General features: G+C 40.1%; 1 protein-coding gene and 1 long non-coding RNA gene across 3 annotated transcripts in view; one reads left to right on the top strand and one right to left on the bottom strand.

The window, feature by feature from the left end:
- Window positions 1-88: 88 nt before the first annotated feature.
- Window positions 89-13,184, top strand: LOC138438848 (uncharacterized). The gene is made up of 3 exons (XR_011256482.1): window positions 89-239; window positions 10,738-10,877; window positions 11,284-13,184. It is a non-coding gene; the product is annotated as an uncharacterized lncRNA (long non-coding RNA).
- SPMIP4 (sperm microtubule inner protein 4) overlaps window positions 7,528-24,475 on the bottom strand; it is a 42,888-nt gene continuing 25,940 nt past the window's right edge. The window contains exons 6-10 of one of the 2 annotated variants that reach the window (XM_069586791.1): window positions 22,293-22,474; window positions 17,978-18,066; window positions 12,588-12,762; window positions 12,212-12,303; window positions 7,528-8,562 (exon numbers count right to left, since the gene is read on the bottom strand). In XM_069586791.1, the coding sequence (XP_069442892.1) occupies window positions 7,759-8,562; window positions 12,212-12,303; window positions 12,588-12,762; window positions 17,978-18,066; window positions 22,293-22,474 (1,342 nt within the window). In that variant the 3' untranslated portion in view covers window positions 7,528-7,758. The remainder of the gene's footprint in view (window positions 8,563-12,211; window positions 12,304-12,587; window positions 12,763-17,977; window positions 18,067-22,292; window positions 22,475-24,475) is intronic. The other variant, XM_069586792.1, reaches the window with a different exon arrangement.

Raw genomic sequence — 24,475 nt, 5'->3', positions numbered from 1 at the left:
CTGAGTCCAGACTCTGGGCGCGCGCATGCCGACTAGCGTGCTTGGGGGGGGGTACCGTGTTGAGTGCCCTTCCTCTCCCGGCCTTTCCTTCCTGGCAATTACGACAGGCCGTTAAGAGGTACGACACCGAGATTGTGCCGGAAGGGGCTGTCAGAAGTCCTGGCCTTGGTGTGCTTGCGTGTGCCGGGGAGGGTGGAGCGGAGTCGAGCGGCGGATCGATAGCGTTATCTTCTTGTAAGGTAACCAGTCTCGTGCTGGTTGACGTAATGCTCTTTGAGCAGTATGTTTTGTCTGCTCGGAGGGAAACGATCGACTTGGACAGAGCAGAGGTCTCTTGGCTGTCATCCCTTCAGCTGGAGACCTTTACCCAGACTCGGTCGTATTTCCGCCGCTGGCGCCAGCTGCACCCAACAGAAATAGCCCGCAACCAGGAAGAGTCGGACACGAGCTCCTGACCTTGTTCTTGTTTCGCCTACCCACTGTAATTTTAAGTTATCTTGTCCAAATCGCCCCTTGATGGAGCAGCTGCTGCAGTTGAGGCAGAGACTGGGTTATAGTTCTGGCCCCTCACATGCTGGCTTCTTTCTTTACCACGTGCTTTTCTACACGTGCTTCTCGCGTTTGTGTGCAAAAAGAGCAAGGGGTGTGTGCGACCAGCATCCAGAAACATTTTTACATGGCTAGCGAATCTTTAACTCTGTAGAGGATTTCCATTCCATCTAACCTAGGTGAAGCTGATGTGGTTGGAGTCGTTAGAAATGCAAGGGACTTCTGGCGGTCCAGAAGTTGACTCCGCGCTTCCAACGCCGGGAATGAGGTTGGATCCCTGTGGGGAGGACTAAAATCCTACATGCCTGCGCAGCAAAGCCAAAACCAACCAAACAAAAAAACCCCAAGTTTGATCACTACAGCTTCCAGTAATCATACTTTTCCTCCACCGCAAGCTCTCATTCAAGACATGCTCAGTTTTGTCACTGGGAAATTTCTCGACTCCTGTCCTTCAAATTCGGCCCCCAAGTTTGAATTTTTCCTCCTTACCCATATTCTGTCAGACTGTGCTGTATTCATTCAGTCAAGTATTTATTGAATACATACAATTTGCCAGGCACTGTCTAGGACGGTGGAGTAAATCAGTGAGGACTTTTTCTCTGGCGGAGCTAATGTTCTAGCATCCTTCCTCCTCCCTCCAATTAAGCAATAGATTGTTGTTTAGTCGCTCAGGTGCGTGGGACTCTTTTGGGACCACATGGACTGTAGCCTGCCAGGCATCTCTGTCCTTGGGATTTCTCAGGCAAGAATACTGGAGTGGGTTGCCATTTCCTCCTCCAGGGTATCTTCCCCACCCTTTCATTGAAGATTCTCTACCACTGAGCTATCTGGGAAGCCCCAAGGAATAGATAGTAGTAGGTTAACCTACTGAGCCTGAAGTTGCTCAGATGGTAAAGCGTCTGCCTGCAGTGCGGGAGACCCGGGTTCGATCTCTGCGTTGGGAAGATCCCCTGGAGAAGGAGATGGCAATCCACTCCAGCACTCTTGCCTGGAAAATCCCATGGACGGAGGAGCCTGATAGGCTACAGTCCACGGGGTCGCAAAGAGTCAGACACGACTGAGTGGCTTCACTTCACTTCACTTCAGGTTAACCTAGATTATTACCTCAGACCCCTCTTAAACCACTGGTCCTATAATTTCTTCTCCAGATCATCTGTCTCCTTATACGAATAGATTGTTTTCTGTGTCCTGATTTCCCATTTTCCTGTCTCTAATCTCACACAGTGCTGCCACAGAAGTGTGCGTAAAACAGAAGTCACAGCACTTGAATGTTCAAGACCTTTTGTGGCTTTTGGAGTGGACCAAGATAGTGTTTTAACTGTAATACTGAAGTAGGCTCATTTGACTAGCTATCCAAGTTTTTGAAAAACCGAGCTCAGTTAACACCTTGCAAATTCAGTCCATACGTTTGAAGCCAAGTCCTAATGTTGCAACCCATATCTCTTCAAGGAATACTTAGGCCTTAAATAGGTATTTGCCCTAATTCAAATCTGTGTTTGTGGTATCAGAAGTTACTAGTCTTTGTTCAGCTGACTGATGGGGAGTAGCAACAATGTGCTGGTACTGCAGGCCATGCAGAATTAGCAATACATCAAGTGGCCTAGTGAATTGATTGACATTTCAAATTTATTTCTATGAGGGGGAGAATAGAAAATCAGAAATCCTTAACACCTTTCCCTAAGGAAATTGGGGATAAAGACTCTTGTTATTGAAAGTAGTAGGAAAATGAGACAGCAAACAAGAGCAAAAATGAACACTTGGCACATTCCTGTAGTAGATACTATAGCATTTGTGCTTAATATCCATGTATTCAGGTTCTAAAGAGATTCATAGTGCTTACCATGTATTCAAGTTACCAGAGAGAATTAGTTGAGAACAGTACTATTCTACAAGTTGCCCAGTTCCATATTTGTATATCTATCTCCATCTTTTCCTATTGTAGTGGCTGGTAAGGGGTATAACTATTATAAAACAAATGCCTTAGAATTCTCCTTCCAGCAGCACAATGGGTGATATATTTTTTTAAATGTTCATGATAAGAAAAAATCTAGTAAAATACCACCCTGTCAAACCAAAACATCTAATGAGGTTGCAAGAAAATGAGGGAAAAGAAGTCTAGTTGGAAGCAGGGGTGAGGCAGGCAGCAAGAACTGAAAACTGTGATAAGCATACGTTGACTCTAGAGACACCTTGTGGAAGACTGCTGAAGTGAAAGAGCCTTAGGCTTTAGGAACATCTCTGGTGGCTCAGCATCTGGTGGCTCCTTCAATGGAGAAGTTGTGGGTTCGATCCCTGGGTTGGGAAGATCCTCTGGAGAAGGAAGTGGCAACCCACTCCAGTATTGTTGCCTGGGAAATCCCATGGACAGAGGACCCTGGCAGGCTACAGTCCGGGTTGTAAAAGATTTAGACACGACGTACCCACTAAACAACTGCAGAATGGAAGTAAAGCTCATACAAAAGACGAGTAGTGGAGTAGGGAGGGGTCTCAGTTGGCTGAGACCCCTGCATAATGCTGAAGCATTTCAATCTAAAGGATAAAATAGTCTGCTCATTAGCAAAGGGAAGAACCAAATTAATCTTGTCTGGTTTGGTCTTGGGTACTGGATGGGAGGAAAAGTATCCTCTGATAATTCATAACCACAGGTCTGCCCACATGGAGGTTTAAGGTTTGATTTATTTTATTACCTGCACAGTCTAAGGAACCTCTAGCAGAAAAATGAACAAAGTATTTGTAGATAGGTGATGTGTTCTGGTGTCTGGCAAAAACAAACTCAGATCTCCAGAGAAATATCTCAATCAACCCAGGTTCCATGTTTAAGAAATGCTGTGCATGAAGATAATAATGAAAACCAACAAAGAGCAAAATTACAGTCACAAAAGGCCACAGGTGCTGGAATTACTAGATACTGTTGGAGAAGCAAAAACCTTACTGAAAAAGAGAGACCTCACATCACTATGGAAAGAAAGCAAACACATTTATTACTGAATAAGCACAATATAAAATAGCTATATATATGTAATCTAGAAGAAACTACCAAATCAAAATAAGACCTCACACAATTTATACAGCTAAACTAATAATCCTTTTATCTCATGCTGCTTTTAGCTAGCATATAAGATGAGGCTTTAGGATCAGTGAAAGAAAGTGAAGTCGCTCAGTCGTGTCCAACTCTTTGCGACCCCATGGACTGTAGCCTACCAGGCTCCCCTGTCCATGGGATTTTCCAAGCAACAGTACTGGAGTGGATTGCCATTTCCTTCTCCAGGGGATCTTCCCGACCCAGGGATCGAACTCGGGTCTCCCTCATTGTAGACAGACGCTTAACCGTCTGAGCCACCAGGGAAGTCAGTGCCCTATTTTCCATTTGGCAGCACAGTGGTCACTTATTATTTGGATTAACGGTAACCTGTTTTCCGCAGGAGGACTTGACATCACCGTTTGTGGCCAGATCCTTCTTAGTTAAGTTTTTATTTTTTCACATTATTTCACCCTAAGTTCACTTGGGAATTTGTGGTAGTCATTTGTTTAATGAGTTGTCCTCATCCAAAGGAAAAATAAGACTTATTTTCCTGAGAGGTATATGGTTACACCTGCATTGAGCTCCCAAGGTGAAGCTGTATCTACCTAGTTGTTTACCTGTTTTGAGAGACCTATTTACATTCCAAATGGTTAGTGTGAGGGTTTAGGCGGTTTAGATTTTCCTCCTTCCTCTTAGAAGGTTAGTCACTTCAGTCGAGTCTGATTCTTGGCACCCTGGATTGTAGCCTGCCAGGCACAGTCCATGGAATTCTTCAGGCAAGAATACAGAAGTGGGTTGCCATTTCCTTCTCCACTTTTTCCTTTTTAAACAGAGAAATTTTATTTACCTTTAAAATATAAAATGTGAAATGATATTTGAAAACATTTAGATAAAGAAGGAAACAAAAACATGTGAAACAAACAAGGGACTATCAGTAATAATGTGGCAGATTTTAAAACGAGACAAAAATAAATTCTGCAAAAGAAAAAGTCACTGAAATAAACTTCATATATAGGGTAAGCTTTATACAGAATTCAAGGACAAGAAAGACTAAGCCATAGCTAGAACTAAAGGAAAGGATAATGCCTACTGTGATTCTGAGAGGACAGGCTGGGAAATGGAATGAGGAGGAACATAGCATGTGAGTTCTTGGTATTTTAGTGACTGTATTATAGATTAATTGATTTTAAAAAATATATTAAAAAAGTATATGGGCTTCCCCGGTGCCTCAGTGGTAAAGAATCCATCTGCAATGCAGGAGATGCAGGAGACTTGGGTTTGATCCTTGGGTCTGGAAGATCCCCTGGAGGAGGGCATGGCAACCCATTCCAGTATTTGTGCTTGAAAAATCCCATGGACAGCCTGGCAGGCTACAGTCCATGGGGGTTGCAATGAGTCAGACATGACTGAAGCGACTAACCACACACACACACACACACACACACACACACACACACACACACACACACACACACACACACACACACACACACACACACACACACACACACACACACACACACACACACACACACACACACACACACACACTAAGTAAATATGGCCAGTCGTCCTGCATTAAAAACTCAAAAGATGAGCCACAGAGTGCATTTTAAAAGCATGTTTAAAAAAAAAGGTACAAATGAAAGAATTAATGAAATGGAAGGTAGATACAAAGAAATTACTAAATGTAATTTAGAGAACAAATGGTAGAATACATAAAAGGGAAACTAGAGAAGTTAAGACATAAGAAAGATAGTCTAAGGAGGTCTGTTTAGAGTTTCAGAAGACTAAAATACAGAAAATTAGGGAGGCCTGTGTTTGAAAATATAAATCTGAGAATTTTCCAAAACTGATGTAAGACATGAGTCTCAGATTCAGGAAGCACATGAATGCAAACAGGATAAACAAAATCAGCATTAAGACCTGGTGATGGAACATTAGAACCCTCTAGACAAAAAGTATTTAAAATAGATGTAAAAGAGAGATTATCTACTTAAGAAAATTACAAATAGATATATATCACATCTCTCAGTAGCAACAATGGAAACCAGAAGTCAGTAGAGTAACTGAAGAATAAACTCTTTTAGAGTCACTGTCCAATCGCCCCCCCACTCCCGCCCCCACCACCTCGACTTCTTTGCCTTGTTGTTCAGTTGCTAAGTCATGTCTGACTCTTCGTGATCCCATGGACTGTATAGCCCACCAGGCTCCTCAGTCCATGAGATTTACCAGGCAAGAATACTGGAGTGGGGTACCCTTTCCTTCTCCAGGGGATCTTCCCGGATTAGGGATCAAACCTGCATTGGCAAATGGAGTCTTTATCACTGAGCCACCAGGGAAGCCCATCGCCCTCACCTTAGGCATACCCCAATATGTTTACATGTCAGAAGATATGGAGAATCTTGTGATTAAGTCACGTGATTGACTTTCTTGCCCCCAGTTTTCCCCAACGTTATTTTACCATGTGACTTTTTGCTTCCCACAATACCTAATTTAACAAATATAACTAGTACTACAGAATAAAATTTGGAAAAAATTCCATAATTTTAGCCCAGAATAGTTTTTAAAGAGGGTGTAACCAAATGACATATTGGTCATGAAACAAAAACAAACTTAAATCTCAAAAAAAACACTCAGAAATTCCTCATGAACTTTCCATAGTAAACTGTCTAAAACATACCTCTTGGCATATTATCAAAAACTGAGTTGATTCCATTTAGCAGTCATATAAACTCCTGGTGGACACCTTCTAAAAATCATGATATTTGGCTTTAGAATAATAGATAGCAAGCCATCTGCTATGGTCTGAATGTTTATATCCCCCTCCCTGAAAATTTATATACTGAAATTCTAACCCCCAAGATTATTAGGAGGTGGGAGTCTTTGGGATGTGATTAGTTTCTGCCTGCAATACAGGAGACCCCAGTTCGACTCCTGGGTTGGAAAGATCCAATTGAGAAGGGATAGGCTACCCACTCCAGTATTCTTGGTCTTCCCTAGTGGCTCAGCTGGTAAAGAATCTGCCTGCAATACAGGAAACCTGGGTTCAATCCCTGGGTTGGGAAGATCCCCTGGAGAAGGGAAAGGCTACCCATTCCAGTTCTGGCCTGGAGAATTCCACAGACTGTATAGTCCACGGGGTCACAAAGAGTCGGATACGACTCAGTGACTTTCACTTTAGTTCATGAAGGCAGAACCTTCATGAATGGGATTAGTGCCCTTAAAAGAAGCCCAGAGAGATTCCTTGCTGCTTTTATCAAGTGAGGTTGTGGTGAGAAGATGGCAGTCAGTGAGGAAGCAGAGCCTCACCAGACACCAACCTGCCAGTGCCATGACCTGGACTTCCCCACCTAACTGTGAGAATGGTGTTTGTTGTTTACATAAGCCACCTAGTTTGCAGTATTTTGTCATAGTAGCCCAAACAGACTAAGGCACCATTCTTTCTTGCCATAGAGTTCATCAGTTACTAATTAAAACCATTTCTAGATCTTTGCAATAAAATCATTTTTTTCTTCATAAAAGAAATGGTTGTTTCTCTATCAGAAGGTGAAAGGAAAAGAAACATCCAACTTAGAATGTGTGCGCATGCAGGGCATTTTGAGTTTTGTCTTTTCTACTAACTTATTCTGTCTACGTGTTTATATAAAGGAACAGGGCCCACATATTTATTAAGGTAATGTAGTTTGTAGAGCTGTCAGTCCCTCAGTTAACTGGGTTTTTGAATTTTGTCTTTGTACCTAGTGTTATTTTATACAAACATTTACCTATAGGGACAGTGTCCATATATTTATTTTATTAAGGTACTACTATAGTTTGTATAGACATTTGTCGATTATCGGGAATTTGAGTTTTTTTCAAATATTTTTTGTAAAATTTTGTCATACACATTGTTTATCATGATTTTAGAAATATCCCTTGGCATATAATTTGAAAATGAGATTAAAGACTATAAATTTTTCTGGTTCTATTTTATTGCCAAATTGTTCAACTTTTGAGGAAGTCAGAACATCACCTTTTCTGGGTTCTTCTGACCAGACCCTAACTTAAATACCTGAAAACATAAACCTCATCAACAAGCTCATTATGGCTTCTCCAGAAAACAGAATCCAGCAATGAGGAAGAAATTCTGTTATATTTTTTCTTTTCTTGCAAGAAGCTGGGTTTTGAAGGGAAGGATGAATAGCTCAATTATAGAAATAATAGGAATTATAGCCATAGAATTGGTGTTTCTTCCCCAAGTGCTCTTTATCCCTGAGGTCTTTATAGTCTTCTAGAACTGATTTATAGAAACGTTTTTGTGCACCAGTTTTTGAAAAAGTGTTCTTAAGCTCCAGCAGGTCCGTTTGAGGTTTGGCCACTCCAGCTCTAGGAATCCAACCCAGGATAGGTTTTGTTTCTTCATCATCCTCCATATTCAAGGTCAACTGTTCTGGCTTACTTAAAAAGTGTTCAAAATCAAAAGTTTTCAAGTCTGGTTTACTTTGTAAAATACCAGGCTTACTAAGGCTAACAGGATTTTGGTACACATTATACTGACTTAAATGTTCATAGGGAATGTAATGATCTGGGCTACAGTAAGGCATAAGTTGGGGTTTCAGTGACAGCTGTCTCCAGTACAAATCTTCTGTCTTTTTAGTATCTGTGATTTTTGGAAATGGTTTTATGTCGCACGTATTAGCCAGATCTTTTGTTGGGTAACAGGATGGGAGTGCATAGGTAGATAGCAAGCTTTGTTCTTCCTTAATCTTTTCTTCGATCTCCTGGTTTTTAAGTGTCACATCTGCAGTTATGTTATCACTCAGAGCCATCATTTCCGTAGAACTGGGCACAAAGGTATGAAAAGTACACAGAACTCTAGGGGTGCAGTCTGGACAGGAAGATGGTCTTTGCTCAAGAATAGCCTCCAGAGGACGTTGGTTCTGAATCAGTCGGGCAATTCGTCCTTCCAAGGGTCTGGTGGGCTTTAAGGCAGGATGGAATTTTTCTTGCTGTGGTGGTAGGATAAAAAAGAGAAAATCAACTAATTAATAGATCTAGCATTATCAGGATATTGCCACAAATGGCAGGTCAAAATCCATACCCATTTTCACTATCTGAGCAAACACAGGATGGGTTGGAGTAAACACTGCAATGTTTACTGATATTTATTTAAAGACATTGGAATTTGGGTCCTAATAAACACATGTTTTTATAAGGAAAGGGCACATTTTTACTTGGCTATAGAGAAATTTTTCCATGTAGGAACTCTTTGCTTTCAGACTTTCCAAGACATAAAAGAACTTATTGGAATAAAACAGGTCATATTTTATGATGATGTCTGTCACCAACACAGACGATGTTAATTAAAAGTTATGTGCAATTATTTAAATCTCAGCCAAAGCCTTCTTTATTAGACTCAGGCAAGGGTTTTTAAACCTTGGTTGGTTGACTCAGAATCAGCTTTGGAGTTAGCAGAAAATAAGATTCCCAAGCTTGGTCCTCTGAGATTGTGATTCAGAGGGTCTGCAGTAGGGCTTAGGAATCTGCTCTCTTAATGAGCATCTCGAGTGATGCTAAGGCCAGTGATATGCTATGCTTGGAGAAACACTGGTCTGACAGGGGTTTGTCATAGGTGTGCTTCTTTTTTGAGATGTTTGACAGATATTGTGAACTTAATCATGTCTGGTAATTGCAAAAGCAATAAGTGTGTTTAAGGGGTTATTAATAGATATATGACTGGGGGGAGGGTAAGAGGAAGAGAGAGGAGTTGACTTGGAAGAGGCATGAGGGGACTTTCTGGGAGGATGGTAATGTTGAATATATTGATAGAGGTTTGGGTTACAAAGGTGTATGCATTTGTCAAAACTTATGGAATGTACACTTAAGGTTTGTGTAATTGTAATGAATGTATGTGAATTGAAGTGAAAGTCACTGGGTTGTGTCTGACTCTTTGCGACCCCATGGACTATACAGTCCATGGAATTCTCCAGGCCAGAATACTGGAGTGGGTAGCCTATTCCTTCTCCATTGGATCTTCCCAACCCAGGAGTTGAACTGGGGTCTCCTGCATTGCAGGAGGATTCTTTACCAACTGAGCTATCACCTTAAAAGAAAAAACTAATTTAAGTCCAATTAATAGTATGCATTTTTGAGGTTCCCTGTTGGCTCAGCGGTAAAGAATCTGCCTACAGTGCAGGAGGAGACTCGGGTTTGATCCCTGGGTCAAGAAGATCCCCTGCAGAAGGGCATGGCGACCCACTCCAGTGCTCTTGCCTGGAAAAATGCCATGGACAGAGGAGTCTGGCGGGCTACAGTCCATGGGGTCCCCAAAAGTCCACTGAGCACACGTGCACACATACACACACACATGCTGAATGTCTAGGATTAAGTGTAAATCTGTGATTTACACTGAAATGCAGAAAAAATAAAGTGAATTTATCAATGTTTGGAGTGATGGAAAGATAGATGTGTAATAAAATAAGTATAGTAAAATGCTATGGTAAAATCTAAACCATGGGTATACAGGTCTTAACTGTAAAATTACTTAGACTTTTCTTTATGTTAACATTGAATACTTAAACATTTTTATAATCTGTTTAAGAAAGAAAACTAAAAATGAATTTGTGACAATGATGGAATTAATAGCAAAGATAAAAATAAGAATGGTGAAAATATAACTCTAGTTTGGAATTAGGAAAAAAAAAAAGGACTTGGGAACAGCTTTTTGAAACCTAATCTGTTCATAGTTGGAAGAGTTTCCATACTGTTATCAACAAATTTGTTATTTCCTTTAACTAATCAGGTTTGAGTAGATACTATGAAAATAAGAAAAAAAATTCTTTGAAATACAGTTAAATTTATCATGAACAAAAAAGTATATATCTTACTTATATGTAAGATATCCTTATATGTGAGAAACAGCCTTTATACCTTTACTTTATTCTACAACAAAATATTTCATACATATATTTATCACCAGTAAAACAAGCCTTCTCAGACTCCATTATTTATGTTTTAATTAGAAACCAGCAAGATTCACTGAAATTTTTTTTAAACTTCCAACTATTTAAGGCATATTTTATCTTGTTATTAATAAAAAATTTAGGTATTATTTACTTATATGATAATTTTGCATATAATATACTTGATAAACATCCTTTGTATAACTGTACTTGTATTTCCAGGTAAAAATGATAAAGCTGCTTCCAGAGGGACTGGACTCTACAGGCTTAAATCTGTGGAAATCTGGACGGCTGTTGAACACACCTGACAATGTCAGAGTATATGTATAGTCTTCTCTAGCCTTAGAGAATGTTTGTTACAGGTAAAAAATAGAGAAAATTAAAAACCTTTTAGTGAATGATAAAGCACAGTCTGTGGAACTACTTCTAGTGTTATGATTTATTATATCACCCTGAGAAATATTGAAGATATATAAAATAAATTTGTTCATTCAGTCTAAAAAGAGTTCATGTTGAAATACCTTAACATTGTTTTTTAGGTGTCTTTCTACAACCTACATTTTTGGAAATATTAATCTTGTTTAAAAAACTGAGTTTTAGAGGATAAAATTTAGGCCCAAATAAAACAACATAAATGTATCCTACTAGGTCATTTTATTTCACTTGCATAATTAAGCTAAGAGATTATAACTTCTATCACTAAAGGGCTTGATCATTTCTTTTAGGACATTTCACATAATCAATTAAGAAATCTCTTGTTTTTTGCAGAGAATTTATCAGCTTTTGTTTGTAATTCAGCCAACTCTCAGTGATTGTGGATATCAGGAGGAAGCCTTTCTCTCTTCAAAAGCAGCGAAAATGTACAAGATATAAAATATGCAAAGATTCACAGAATTTATTAAGAATCACATTTATTACTAGGTAAATGTTCATAAACCAATTCCTTTGTAAATTTTAGCAACAGTAGCATAGTAGAAAATCTGTAAAACAAAATAAAACAAAAATAACCCAGTACTGTGATGAAGAAAGGACTTGCCAGCTAGCGCTAGTGGTAAGGAACCTGCCTGTCAGTGCAAGAGACATAATGAGACATGGGTTTGATCCCTGGGTCTAGAAGTCCCCTGAAGGAGGGCACGGCAACCCATTCCAGTATTCCTGCCTGGAGAATCCCATAGACAGAAGAGCCTGGCAGGCTGCAGTCCATAGGGCCACAAAAAGTTGGACACAACTGAAGTGATATAGCATGCACCCATGTGATGAAGATAAGAAAACTTGCTTATTCTTCAAAATAGTGGACAAGTTTGAATCAATTCAGAATTAACTTCTGAACTGAGTTACATTTTCCCTTTGCTGGCTTGGTCACTAATGTTCAGGAAGCAAATAAAAAGTGAGTAAAGCAAGAAGGAGCCGAGAACCTAGATGCCTGTGTGCACGCGTGCTCAGTCACTTCAGTCGCGTCTGCCTCTTTGGGACCCTATGGACTGTAGCCGGTCAGGCTCCTCTTTGAATGGGATCCTCCAGGCAAGAATACTGGAGTGCGTTGCCACGCCCTCCTCCAGGGGATCTTCCTAACACAGAGATTGCACCCGCGTCTCCTGCATTGCAGGTGGATTGTTTACCCACTGAGCCACCTGGGAAGCCCCCAAATCTAGACACTTTCCCCCTAAATAACTGAGGGTTGACTGCAATTACTTACAGGCTCTGGGTCAAATCCTATCTGTCCAGTTAACTCTGCTACCTTCTTTTCATGGTAATCATCCAGTTCAAGGGGATTCATGGGCCCCAGACCTTAATGGAAACATCACATCTTATTATTTTGTTAAAGAATGCTGCGTAAATTTAGACCTTTTTATAGAAACACTTACCTATTCCCCTTTGTAATATAATTAGAAATGATAAAAAATGAAAACAAACAACTTTCCCATTACCTCTAAGAGGAACTTACCACCCACCTTATTCCTATTGCTACTTAGATTAAGAAAACAGGGGGAAATATTAGAAGATAGAGCTGTAATAGCACTTGTTCAAATATTCTAAGTTTGTTTTTTTTACTCATTAAAGTGAACTCATACCTGTAAAATCATGCTTATATGAAGTGATCCAGTGGGACTTCTCGAGATTTCTTTGTATGTTGCCTTCTTTTAGAGAAGTAATAGGGTCCCATGAATTTAAAGAAGTGTTAGGAGCAAAGGTTTTAGGTGGTTTTGGGTAGAACACTGGCTTGTTTTTCTCAACACATTTAGGAAGCTAGAATATGAGTATAACAGGTCATTGCTGTTAGAAAAGATCATAATACTTTTCCTTCATTAATTACTAAAATTCTGCAACTGTAACCTAATCTGTATTTGGAGTTAAACACAGTATTTTTATCAAAGGAGGTCTTTCTGAAAATTCCTTTACTTTAGCAGGGTGTCTGAAAGTATACTGTGGAGAAATGCAATGAAATTTTATTAGAGAAATAAAGGACTCTGAGGTACAGCCAAAAATGTGTGCCTCCTACTTCTCGTTCCCTGCCTAAAATGACACCATATGATATCATTTATGAATTTCTGATGAAGGCTAACTCACTGAAATTCAAATAAAAATTTCATTCTGTAGACATAACTGCTTTATAAATTGAGTTTTATATTTTCAAAAGGAGGTATGCAAATAAAAGTGAATGAATGGGTTTCACTGTAGTCTTTTGTTTACTTAGAAATTCACTTTTTCTCAGATTGATGATTCTCAATACATATTTACAGAGCATCTACATGTGTAAGGTAGTGGCAGACACATGGATGGATCAGAAACAAATCTTGTCATTGAGGAGTATATTGGCTAGAAGGGGAGATAAGGCGTGAACATAAATGACTATAAGATGAACAGTAACTCTTTGCTACAGGAGAAGTTAAGACAAAATGATTTGGAAGTTCAGAGGAGGGAGAAACTGATTCCAGCTGAATAGGGAAGTGGTGCTGGAAGCACAGGGTGGGAGGAGACGAGACCATGTTATGTGACACTGCAGAAAGTAGGGCTTGAGTGGCACGCAGAGATGGAGAGGCTAAAGGAACAGCAAGAGCAGAGATGGGGTGGTGGTGAGAAGTATGGAATAAATACTTCTTGGACCTTGTGAACTTGTTCTTACAGCCAGGCCCACCCTTAACACTTGCAGGTCCTGGGATTTTAGTACAATGAGAGCCCACATTCCATTAGTCTAAATAGTTCAATTTGTAAATCAAGCAAATAAACTGTCGGGTAAGTATGTTTCATTCTCCTACCTTGATAAGATACTTTCATAACTACCTGGAAGACCAGTTCAAATTTAGACTTCTTAGACTATTTCAAATCTTCTTAGGCTGTCCCAAGTATTGCACTGGGACATGGTGGCTCAGAAAGAGCCAACTGCTAGCCCCCGGCCCGACTGCTTTCTTACCTCACTTTCTTACCCCCACTTCCATCCAAAACTATGAGGTGCCTTTTATACGAGGGTACCTATCCCTTAAGTTCAAGTTCCATATACCTATTACTGCCCCTTCCAGCACAGAGCCACCTCTTGGCCACCTGTCTTGGCAGCACTGTCAACCCCTGGGAGGATGGACCTGGGGAAGAGACCCCATAAAGGGCCTGAAACTTGGTTCAAAGCCACTTGTCAGGGAATGTGCAGTCCAGCATCAATCTGGGGCAAGAGACTGGGGAGCATGGGTTTAGATGGACACATCCTCTTGTCCCCATAAACTTTCTGCCCCACAAGGAGAGGCACAGTTAGCCAGAGCTGGGCCTTATAAGGCATGGGCATTCTAAAGTTCTGGGCCTAAGGGCTGCTGCTCACTGCGATCCTGTGAAACTGGAGGGAACCCCATTTACATACTTAAAGTAGTCATGATAAAAGTCACTTGGTAAAAATTTGTCTCCAGAAGTATTAAATAACCAGCTCTATAAACGTTTCACGATTATGTGGCCTGCTTATCCAGGTCTAAATAAAACCCTCTTTATTTCTTTATCATGATTTGAAAAGCCAGCTTGTTTCAAATATTGTTCTGAGGGGCAAGATTAATTCTGTGTTTTAATCTGGCCCAAAGAGTTGATGCTTTTGAATTGTGGTGCTGGAGAAGACTCTTGAGATCAACTGCAAGGAGATCAAACCAATGAATCCTAAAGGATATCAACCCCAAACACTAACTGGAAGAACTGATGCTGAAGCTGAAGCTTTAATACTTTGGCCACCTGATGCAAAGAGCCAACTCTTTGGAAAAGACTCTGATGCTGGGAAAGATTGATGGCAGGAGGAGAGGGGGACAACAGAGGATGAGATAGTTGGATGGCATCACTGACTCAATGGACATGAGTTTGCGCATACTCCAAGAGAGAGTGAAGGACAAGGAAGTCTTCAGTTCATGGGGTGCTGCAGTTTATGGGGTCGCAAAGAGTCGGACATGGCTTAGTGAATGAAGAACAACAGTTTGGTCTATCTAACAGCAGGGATCTACTGAAATGCAATCACAGGCACAGAGGAAGAAAACAGGGAATGTAAAATTTCATTGTAGCCTGGGTTATCTTGGGAAGAATTTAAAGGGTCAGGAAACTTTTGAGAGTGGAGAGTTAGCCAGTTTTTAGTGTGTTAGGTAATGTAATACTGCCAGGACAGTGAGAGAGGGATTGCTGGGGATCATTCACTCAATAGGTATTCATTGGTTGAACATGGGGGATTCCCGGTGGCTTACACGGTAAAGAATCTGCCTGCAATGCAGGCAGATCAACCTGCAGACCCAGGTTCAATCCCTGGGTCAAGAAGATCCCATGGAGAAGGGAATGGCTACCCACTCCAGTATTCTTGCCTGGAGAATTCCATGGACAAAGGAGCCTGGCGGGCTGTCACAGAGTTGGATGCTACTGAGTGACTATCACTTTCACTTTAGGTTGAATATACTATTAACAGGTGAAAGTTAGGCTCTAATATGGAAGGTAAGTACAGAGTAGAAAGGAATTCCAACTTCTGAGATGTTAACCTCTCAGCAGACACTCTAAGTCTACAACGGAGTATGTTACTTGTTTCAGTTCAGTTCAGTTCAGTCGCTCAGTTGTGTCTGACTCTTTGCAACCCCATGAACTGCAGCATGCCAGGCCTCCCTGTCCATCACCAACTGCCGGAGTCTATCCAAACCCATGTTCATTGAGTCGGTGATGCCATCCAACCATCTCATCCTCTGTTGTCCCCTTCTCCTCCTGCCCTTGATCTTTCCCAGCATCAGGGTCTTTTCAAATGAGTCAGCTCTTTGCATCAGGTGGCCAAAGTATTGGAGTTTCAGCTTCAACATAAGTCCTTTCAATGAACACCCAGGACTGGTCTCCTTTAGGATGGACTGGTTGGATCTCCTTGCAGTCCAAGGGATTCTCAAGAGTCTTCTCCAACATCACAGTTCAAAAGCATCAATTCTTCGGCACTCAGCTTTCTTTATAGTCCAACTCTCACATCCATACATGACTACTGGAAAAACCATAGCCTTGTTAGTTGTTTAGAATTTGGAATACATTCTCAGAGGAGGAGTGCTATATAAATGGTTGTTACATTCCCAGCAGAGCTGATAAAAATCTATGAAACTTGTAAATTATTTAATAAACATTTACTGAATACCTGATACAAGCAAAACCACGTGCCAGCTTTTAAGTGCCCTGGGCTAGGCACCAAAAACTCCATACATTGCCATAAAATAACAGGAATTAATACAGTCATAACATGTTAAAAAAAAGGACTAAATATAATGTGTTGTTTTAGTCTTGAGTGGTGGGGTTTACTAAGGTTTAATGGAGAGAAGAGGTCTATTATGGAGACCACTTTGCTCTTTGGAGAGACATTAACACTGGGGACACATCGGATCTTTATTGGATCATATTTCATGTCATTGTGTCAGCACTGTTTTTACATTAAGAAGCCGTGATTAGGAACTTTGTCATTTGCATATGAAATGAATAGAGGAGGGAGAGCAAGTAAGAGAGTGGCAGAGATACGTTTCTTTGGTATCTAGTTAGGACTTTGGAATAGAGAAAGCTGAAGGCATAAGAGGATGCAGGTAGGAGGAAGGCTGCCTGGGACAGAATGGAGGAAAAGCAAAGGTGGCAAGAGGGTGAACAGAGAGCATGCCCATTAGAGGACACATGGCAGATACAGCAGGAACTAGAACACAGTTTTCCTAATTTGGTCCACTCTCTGCTATGCAACAGAAACGACGGTTGAGCTGAGCCTTGAAGAAAGAGCAAGTCTGAGATGACAGAGAGGAGAGCATTTCAGGAAGAGGAAGTGGCCATGAACCTGCTCAGGGACCAGTGAACAGAGCCAGGCTGTGAGAAGGAAGAGAGGAGGGAGGCCAGAAGCAAAGGGTCAGTGTAGCTCCGTCAAAGCACCGGAATTCACACGGGGGTAAAGGGGTGCTAATCAAGATCGCCAAGGGGGGTGACACGAGTTACAGCAGTATTTTAACCAGCAGGTAGAAATGAGAGGAACTGGAAGAAAAAGAACTTCTCATATTTCTAGGTTACTTTGATATAGATTTTGCTTGAAAGAATAAAAGTCATCTAGTCAGATAGATGATTATTTGAGGATTTTTCTTGACATATAACTTTACAAAAAACAAACAGATGCTTCATAGATGACTGTATGACATTGCAGTGACCACACTCTGGCCTGCCACAGTAGTCTTTCCCAGAGAAATTCAAATGTTTCTAGGTTTCCATCATTATTTCTTGCCTCCTTCACAGACTATTAGATGCAAGGGCATAATATATGGAAAACACTTGGTATTGCCTCTCACAAACTAACTGGCCAGTGAATGTCAGCTATTATTATTTTTAAATATATATTTTCCTTCAAGATTTAAAAGTGTTCTCTTTGTATTATGTGGAGTCCTGGTAGAGAGGTTAAGAACAGAGACTGGAGTCTCATGAGCCTGAGTTTTATGATTGTGAGATAGTTACCAACTCCCTGAGCCTCAGTTTCCTCATTTATAAAATGGGAATGATCATACTGACTTTTTGAGTGTATTGTAAGGGCCAAATGACACTCTATATATAAAGAAGTTAGGGTGTAGTAATTTCTTAATAAATGGTGGCTACTGTTTTATTTTTGATTCTGCACAAAGATACTACTGTAATTGGCACATTAAATTGCAAATCTTTCTGTAAACCTCCCATTTACTCTATGTATATTCGAAGTTACTTGATATATTATGAATTATAAGAACAGAGTTGTAGAGACAGTGAATGATCTACAGTCATCATTTACTTCATTTTGTGGGGAACTTTTTGTAAATATGGAAATATTACATAAAATCACTTAAGAAAACAAACAAAAAATGTGAATCATGGTCAAAATCTCAATGTTTCCATCCATATAAAAGATAAAAGTAATCTATCTTTTGGATTTTTATAAACATAGAATGCAAAAGCATCTTTTACTTTGTTTTAAACACACATTTAGAAAGATACTTACATCAAAATACACACGCTGACCCGGCCAAACCAATGCTTTCTTCTTGGAATCCATTGGAAAATCAAGCAGTTCATATCTGTAAGGGTTACCTGAAATTTTCCAGAAAAGCAGCCCTTTAATTAATAGGATTTATGGGTGCAATAAATACAAACAAGATAATAGGAGGTAGAGAGGAATTCGGGTGCACATTTGAGCTTTATAGTTATAGCTCTGTTTGAACTCTTGCCCTTAGTAAACAGCATGTGGGCCACACAGAGCAAGAATGAGTCTCTAAGCCTGATGCCTTCAGCAGATTGAGGGGGCAGCAGTACTGCTCCTTTCTTTGTTTTTTTAAAAAGGTGATTTAAGTAAATCATAGGTAAAGGGATTCTTAGGTAAATCATAAATCTCTTCCTAGATACTCTTTTTGGTCTCTGAAGGCTCAGCAAATACATTTCTATGCCACCTGTTTTAGGTTTTCTCTGTTTAAATATCAAGAAATGGAGTTAGTATGTGCTTACCAAAAGAAGTATTTAAATAGAACATTTAAGGAATACAGCTTTTTAGGTATTGGTGGTAGCTGGAGAAGCTTTACCAAATACAGCCTGGCTTCCTCTGGTCCCATGATAAACTCCACATTAAAGCATGCTCTGAACACCCATCGCCATATGTAATAAGGACAAAGGCTGGCATTTATTGAACATTTATTATAATGTTAGTATTATACTGCTAGTATTGTACTGAGTGCTATGAGGAAGGTACTATTATTTCTACTTTAACAAATGAGGAAATTGAGGCACAAGGAAAATAAGCAATTTTCTCAAGGTCACACAATGAATAAGTGCAACAATTCAAATTTAGGCAATCTGGTTCTAGAGCTTCTCTTAACCAAGATTCTACTTATTTCTAAAAAAGAAGAGTTAAAATAAGTGGAAGAGTAGAAAACCCAAGGTAGTACTAGTTCCTGGGAAGGTTTACTTTATTAGGGTTATTAGAATATATTCATCTTTTTAAAATCCCCCAAAGATGACTAACTGGTCAAGGACAGGTAGATGCTTGAAACAGAAGATTAAGGTGGTAACTTATTTCTTCAATCCCTGGTCTACAACTGCACTGAAAAGTTTTTATAAATTCAACACGTTTGTGTGATTTCTTCCTAATTGTATGCACTTCACGTAATTTCAGAATTAACTAATTTCAGTTCAGTTCAGTTGCTCAGTCGTGTCTGACTCTTTGTGACCCCATGAACTGCAGCATGCCAGGTCTCCCTGTCTATCACCAACTCCCTGAGTTTACCCAAACTCATGTCCATTGAGTCGGTGATTCCATCCAACCATCTCATCCTCTGTCGTCCCCTTCTCCTCCTGCCCTCAATCTTTCCCAACATCAGGGTCTTTTCAAATGAGTCAACTCTTTGCATCAAGTGGCCACTTCAACATCAGTCCTTCCAATGTACACCCAGGACTGATCTCCTTTAGGATGGACTGGCTGGGTCTCCTTGCAGTCCAGGGGACTCTCAAGAGGCTTCTCCAACACCATGGTTCAAAATCATCAATTGTTCGGTGCTCAGCTTTCTTTATAGTCCAACTCTCACATTCATACATGACTACTGGAAAAACCATAGCCTTGACCAGATGGACCTTTGTTGACAAAGTAATGTCTCTGCTTTTTAATATGCTGTCTAGGTTGGTCATAACCTTTCTTCCAAGGAGTAAGAGTCTTTTAATTTCATGGCTGCAATCACCATCTGCAGTGATTTTGGAGCCCCCCAAAATAAAGTCAGCTACTGTTTCCACTGTTGCTCCATCTATTTGACATGAAGTGATAGGACCAGATGTCATGATCTTAGTTTTCTGAATGTTGAGCTTTAAGCCAACTTTTCACTCTCCTCTTTCACTTTCATCAAGAGGCTCTTTAGTTCTTCTTAACTTTCTGCCATAAAGGTGGTGTCATATGCATATCTGAGGTTATTGATATTTCTCCCTGTAATCTTGATTCCAGCTTGTGCTTCATCCAGCCGAGCGTTTCTCATGATGTACTCTGCAGAGAAGTTAAATAAGCAGGGTGACAAAATACAGCCTTGACATACTCCCTTTCCTACTTGGAACCAGTTGTCCCAAGTCCAGTTCTAACTGTTGCTTCCTGAAATCCATACAGATTTCTCAAGAGGCAGGTCTAGTGGTCTGTTATTCCCATCTCTTTCAGAATTTCCCATAGTTTATTGTGATCCACATAGTCGAAGGCTTTGGCATAGTCAATCAAGCAGAAATAGATGTTTTTCTGGAACTCTCTTGCTTTTTCCATGATCCAGCAGATGTTGACAATTTGATCTCTGGTTCCTCTGCCTTTTCTAAAACCAGCTTGAACATCAGGGAGTTCACAGTTCATGCATTGCTGAAGCCTGGCTTGGAGAATTTTGAGCATTACTTTACTAGCGTGTGAGATGAGTGCAATTGTGCGGTAGTTTGAGCATTCTTTGGCATTGCCTTTCTTTGGGATTGGACTTTTCCAGTTCTGTGGCCACTGTTGAGTTTTCCAAATTTGCTGGCATACTGAGTGAAGCACTTTTACAACATCATCATTTAGGATTTGAAACAGCTCAACTGGAATTCCATCACCTCCACTAGCTTTGTTTGTAATGATGCTTCCTAAGGCCCACTTGACTTCACATTCCAGGATGTCTGGCTCTAGGTGAGTGATCACACTATTGTGATTATCTGGGTCGTGATGATCTTTTTTCTTCAGAATGGATCTTCAGTTCTTCTGTGTACTCTTGCCACCTCTTCTTAGTATCTTCTGCTTCTGTTAGGTCCTGTATGGAGCCCATCTTTGATCCCTGCATTGAGCCCATCTTTGCATGAAATGTAGGGATTGAAAAAAATTAATTTACTTTGATGATTTACCTAATGGGATCATAAAAATTTCAACTGCTTAGATATCCTATACATATATACATCAGTTCAGTTCAGTCACTCAGTTGTGTCCGACTCTTTGCGACCCCATTAATAGCAGCACGCCAGGCCTCCCTGTCCATCACCAACTCCAGGAGTTCACTCAGACTCACGTCCATCGAGTCAGTGATGCCATCCAGCCATCTCATCCTCTGTCGTCCCCTTCTCCTCCTGCCCCCAATCCCTCTCAGCATCAGAGTCTTTTCCAATGAGTCAACTCTTTGCATGAGGTGGCCAAAGTACTGGAGTTTTAGCTTCAGCATCATTCCCTCCAAAGAAATCCCAGGGCTGATCTCCTTCAGAATGGACTTGTTGGATACATGTGTGTATATATATGTACATAGATAAATATCTCTATATATATTTGATATAGCTTTCACTACCTTTTATGGAATGATTCAGCATGCTATACACATACTAAAATCATTATATATAGCAAAGTATGTAATAAAAATAGTAGCTGCTAACACAATCTCTATTATCTATGAAGTAAGCATGACTATTCCATTTTACAGATTGTGAAGTGGAGGCAGAGAAGTTAAGAAACTTTCCCATGGCCCGTGGTGAGTAAATGGCAGAGCCAGAATGCTATCCATGCAGTTGGACTCCCTAGTCCATGCTCTTAAACATTCCACCATATCTTTCAAAATTTACTGCCTCCTAATAACGATGCCAAGGTTGATATTGATCATGGCAGTATTTTCTTCTTAGAGTGGGTCCAAATATTCATGTAGAGGAACTGCATTATAGTGTAGTTCTTGGGTCTTACCAAAGTTCATTCAACAAATATTTACCTCTGTCTGCCATGTACCTCTTTTGTCATCTTCAGTTACTGGCCCTCTAGTATCTTGTCTTTCTCCATAGATTTATTCTGTTTTGAGGCGTCTAGTATGGGATAGAATTGATGGCTGGTGTATGAGCTTACTATCCTCTTTAGTGAAATATATCTGGGAAGACCCCAAGGTTTGCATCTGCGAAAAGACCCTCCAGAGTGTTCAAAGGAATTGATTAAATTGATCTTATTACTTCCTGAGTCTTATTCCAATGATGATCTTTTCAATTTTATCACAACAGCTACACACATGTCTAGACTGAACCTCTGAGCCAGATGTTGTCCTTTGTGCTGATCACTTGAGCTAGAATGAAATTTATCAAAGCTAAACCATAGAGAGAATGGGAAGGAAATAAACATTGAAAATACAAGTAGAATACAAGCAACTAATTCTACATTTGGTTTCTGGTTATATCATAGGAAGCTCTGTAAAGAAAAGTAAAGAGCATCTGCAGAGAATTTAATTTAGTCTGTAATGGGGTCCTTTGTTTAATTTTGAATAAACTTCAAATATAAAAAGAATGAATACTGTTCTGATTTGAAATCATGTTACCTCTTGTCTTCAAAACTGTTGTATCATAAGGCTTTGTTGGCACCGTGGGAGGGAACGGCTGTTGGGTTCGGGCTTTAATGCCAGTGTAGAGATCCTTGGGTGATGTAAAAGTCGGGAACATGGCTCCACGGGAGATGTGTGTATGGTAGGGGTGTTCAATTGGATACGGGGAGCAGATTTCCCTGAGATTTAGTTGAGAAAACAAAACAGAATAGAAAGAAGTGCAGTGGAAAACACTTAATCATCCAGTATTTATTGGGCCTCTCCTTGTGGCAGTACTGTTCTAATCCCTGGTGTATGACAGTGACCCAAAGTCCCTATCCTCATGAGTTAGCATTCTGGTGGAATAGATATCACAAAACATATGAAATTTTCTTAATTTTGCTAAATGAATAAAACAACATTATTTTAAGAATTAATTTCAAAAATATACAAGCAACTCCTGCAGCTCAATTCCAGAAAAATAAACAACTGAATCAAAAAATGGGCCAAAGAACTAAACAGACATTTCTCCAAAGAAGACATACAGATGGCTAACAAACACATGAAAAGATGCTCAACCTCACTCATTATCAGAGAAATGCAAATCAAAACCACAATGAGGTACCATTTCACACCAGTCAGATTGGCTGCGATCCAAAAGTCTACAAACAATAAATGCTGGAGAGGGTGTGGAGAAAACAGAACCCTCTTACACTGTTGGTGGGAATGCAAACTAGTACAGCCACTATGGAGAACAGTGTGGAGATTCCTTAAAAAACTGGAAATAGAAGTGCCATATGACCCAGCAATCCCACTGCTGGGCATACACACTGAGGAAACCAGAATTGAAAGAGACATGTGTACCCCAATGTTCATCGCAACACTGTTTATAATAGCCAGGACATGGAAGCAACCTAGAGGTCCATCAGCAGACGAATGGATAAAAAAGCTGTGGTACATATACACAATGGAATATTCAGTTCAGTTCAGTCGCTCAGTCATGTCCGACTCTTTGCTACCCCATCAATCGCAGCACGCCAGGCCTCCCTGTCCATCACCAACTCCCGGAGTTTATTCAGAATCATGTCCATCGAGTAGGTGATGCCATCCAGCCATCTCATCCTCTGTCGTTCCCTTCTCCTCCTGCCCCCAATTCTTCCCAGTATCAGAGTCTTTCCCAATGAGTCAACTCTTTGCCTGAGGTGGCCAAAGTATTGGAGTTACTCAGCCATTAAAAAGAATACATTTGAACCAGTTCTAATGAGGTGGATGAAACTGGAGCCTATTATACAGAGGGAAATAAGCCAGAAAGAAAAACACCAATATATATACTAACGCATATATATGGAATTTAGAAAGATGGTAATGATAACCCTATATGCAAGACAGCAAAAGAGACACAGATGTATAGAACAGTCTTTTGGACTCTGTGGGAGAGGGCGAGGGCAGGATGATTTGGGAGGATGGCATTGAAACATGTATATTATCATATGTGAAACAAATCACCAGTCCAGGTTCAATGCATGAGATGGGGTGCTCGGGGCTGGTGCACTGGGATGACCCAGAGGGATGGGATGGGGAGGGAGGTGGGAGGGGTGTTCAGGATGGGGAACACATGTACACCTGCAGCAGATTCATGGCAATGTATGGCAAAACCACTACAATATTGTAAAGTAATTAGCCTCCAATTAAAATAAATAAATTTATATTAAAAAATAAAAAATAAACTGTAGTGAATTCTTTATCAGTACATATATTTTGCTACTGATATAAAAATATGAAGTGGAAGATATATGAATTTTGTAGTTTTTGGAACACTACAGGAAGAATTTCTAGTTGCTTTCCATTTCTGCATCTTATTTTTAAAGAATCTCCGTACTTCATTTTATGGAATCCTTTTAGGCATTCAATTTCAACAGGCAAAATGATCCCTTACCATCTTGGACTCAACCAGGCCATCTGTTTCTTTAAGCAATCAATCAACAAAATATACTGCCTGTTTATCTACACAGTGTACACAGTACTGTTTAGAGATCAAAGAGCCAAAAATAGCTAGTATACTGAATGAAAAAAAACCCCAACAATTTAAAAAGACAACAGGAATACAATTTTCTTCTCATTTGAAGAACAAGCAGAGTTCTTAAAAAGAACTAGCAGAGGTTTAAAAAAAACTGTTGAGAGTTATCTAAATTAGAGGAGAA

The sequence above is a fragment of the Ovis canadensis genome, chromosome 4 (assembly GCF_042477335.2).
Source record: "Ovis canadensis isolate MfBH-ARS-UI-01 breed Bighorn chromosome 4, ARS-UI_OviCan_v2, whole genome shotgun sequence".
Classification (NCBI taxonomy): domain Eukaryota; kingdom Metazoa; phylum Chordata; class Mammalia; order Artiodactyla; family Bovidae; genus Ovis; species Ovis canadensis.
Note: the sequence above shows the minus strand (reverse complement) of the source record. Positions and strands in the feature narration are given on the sequence as shown.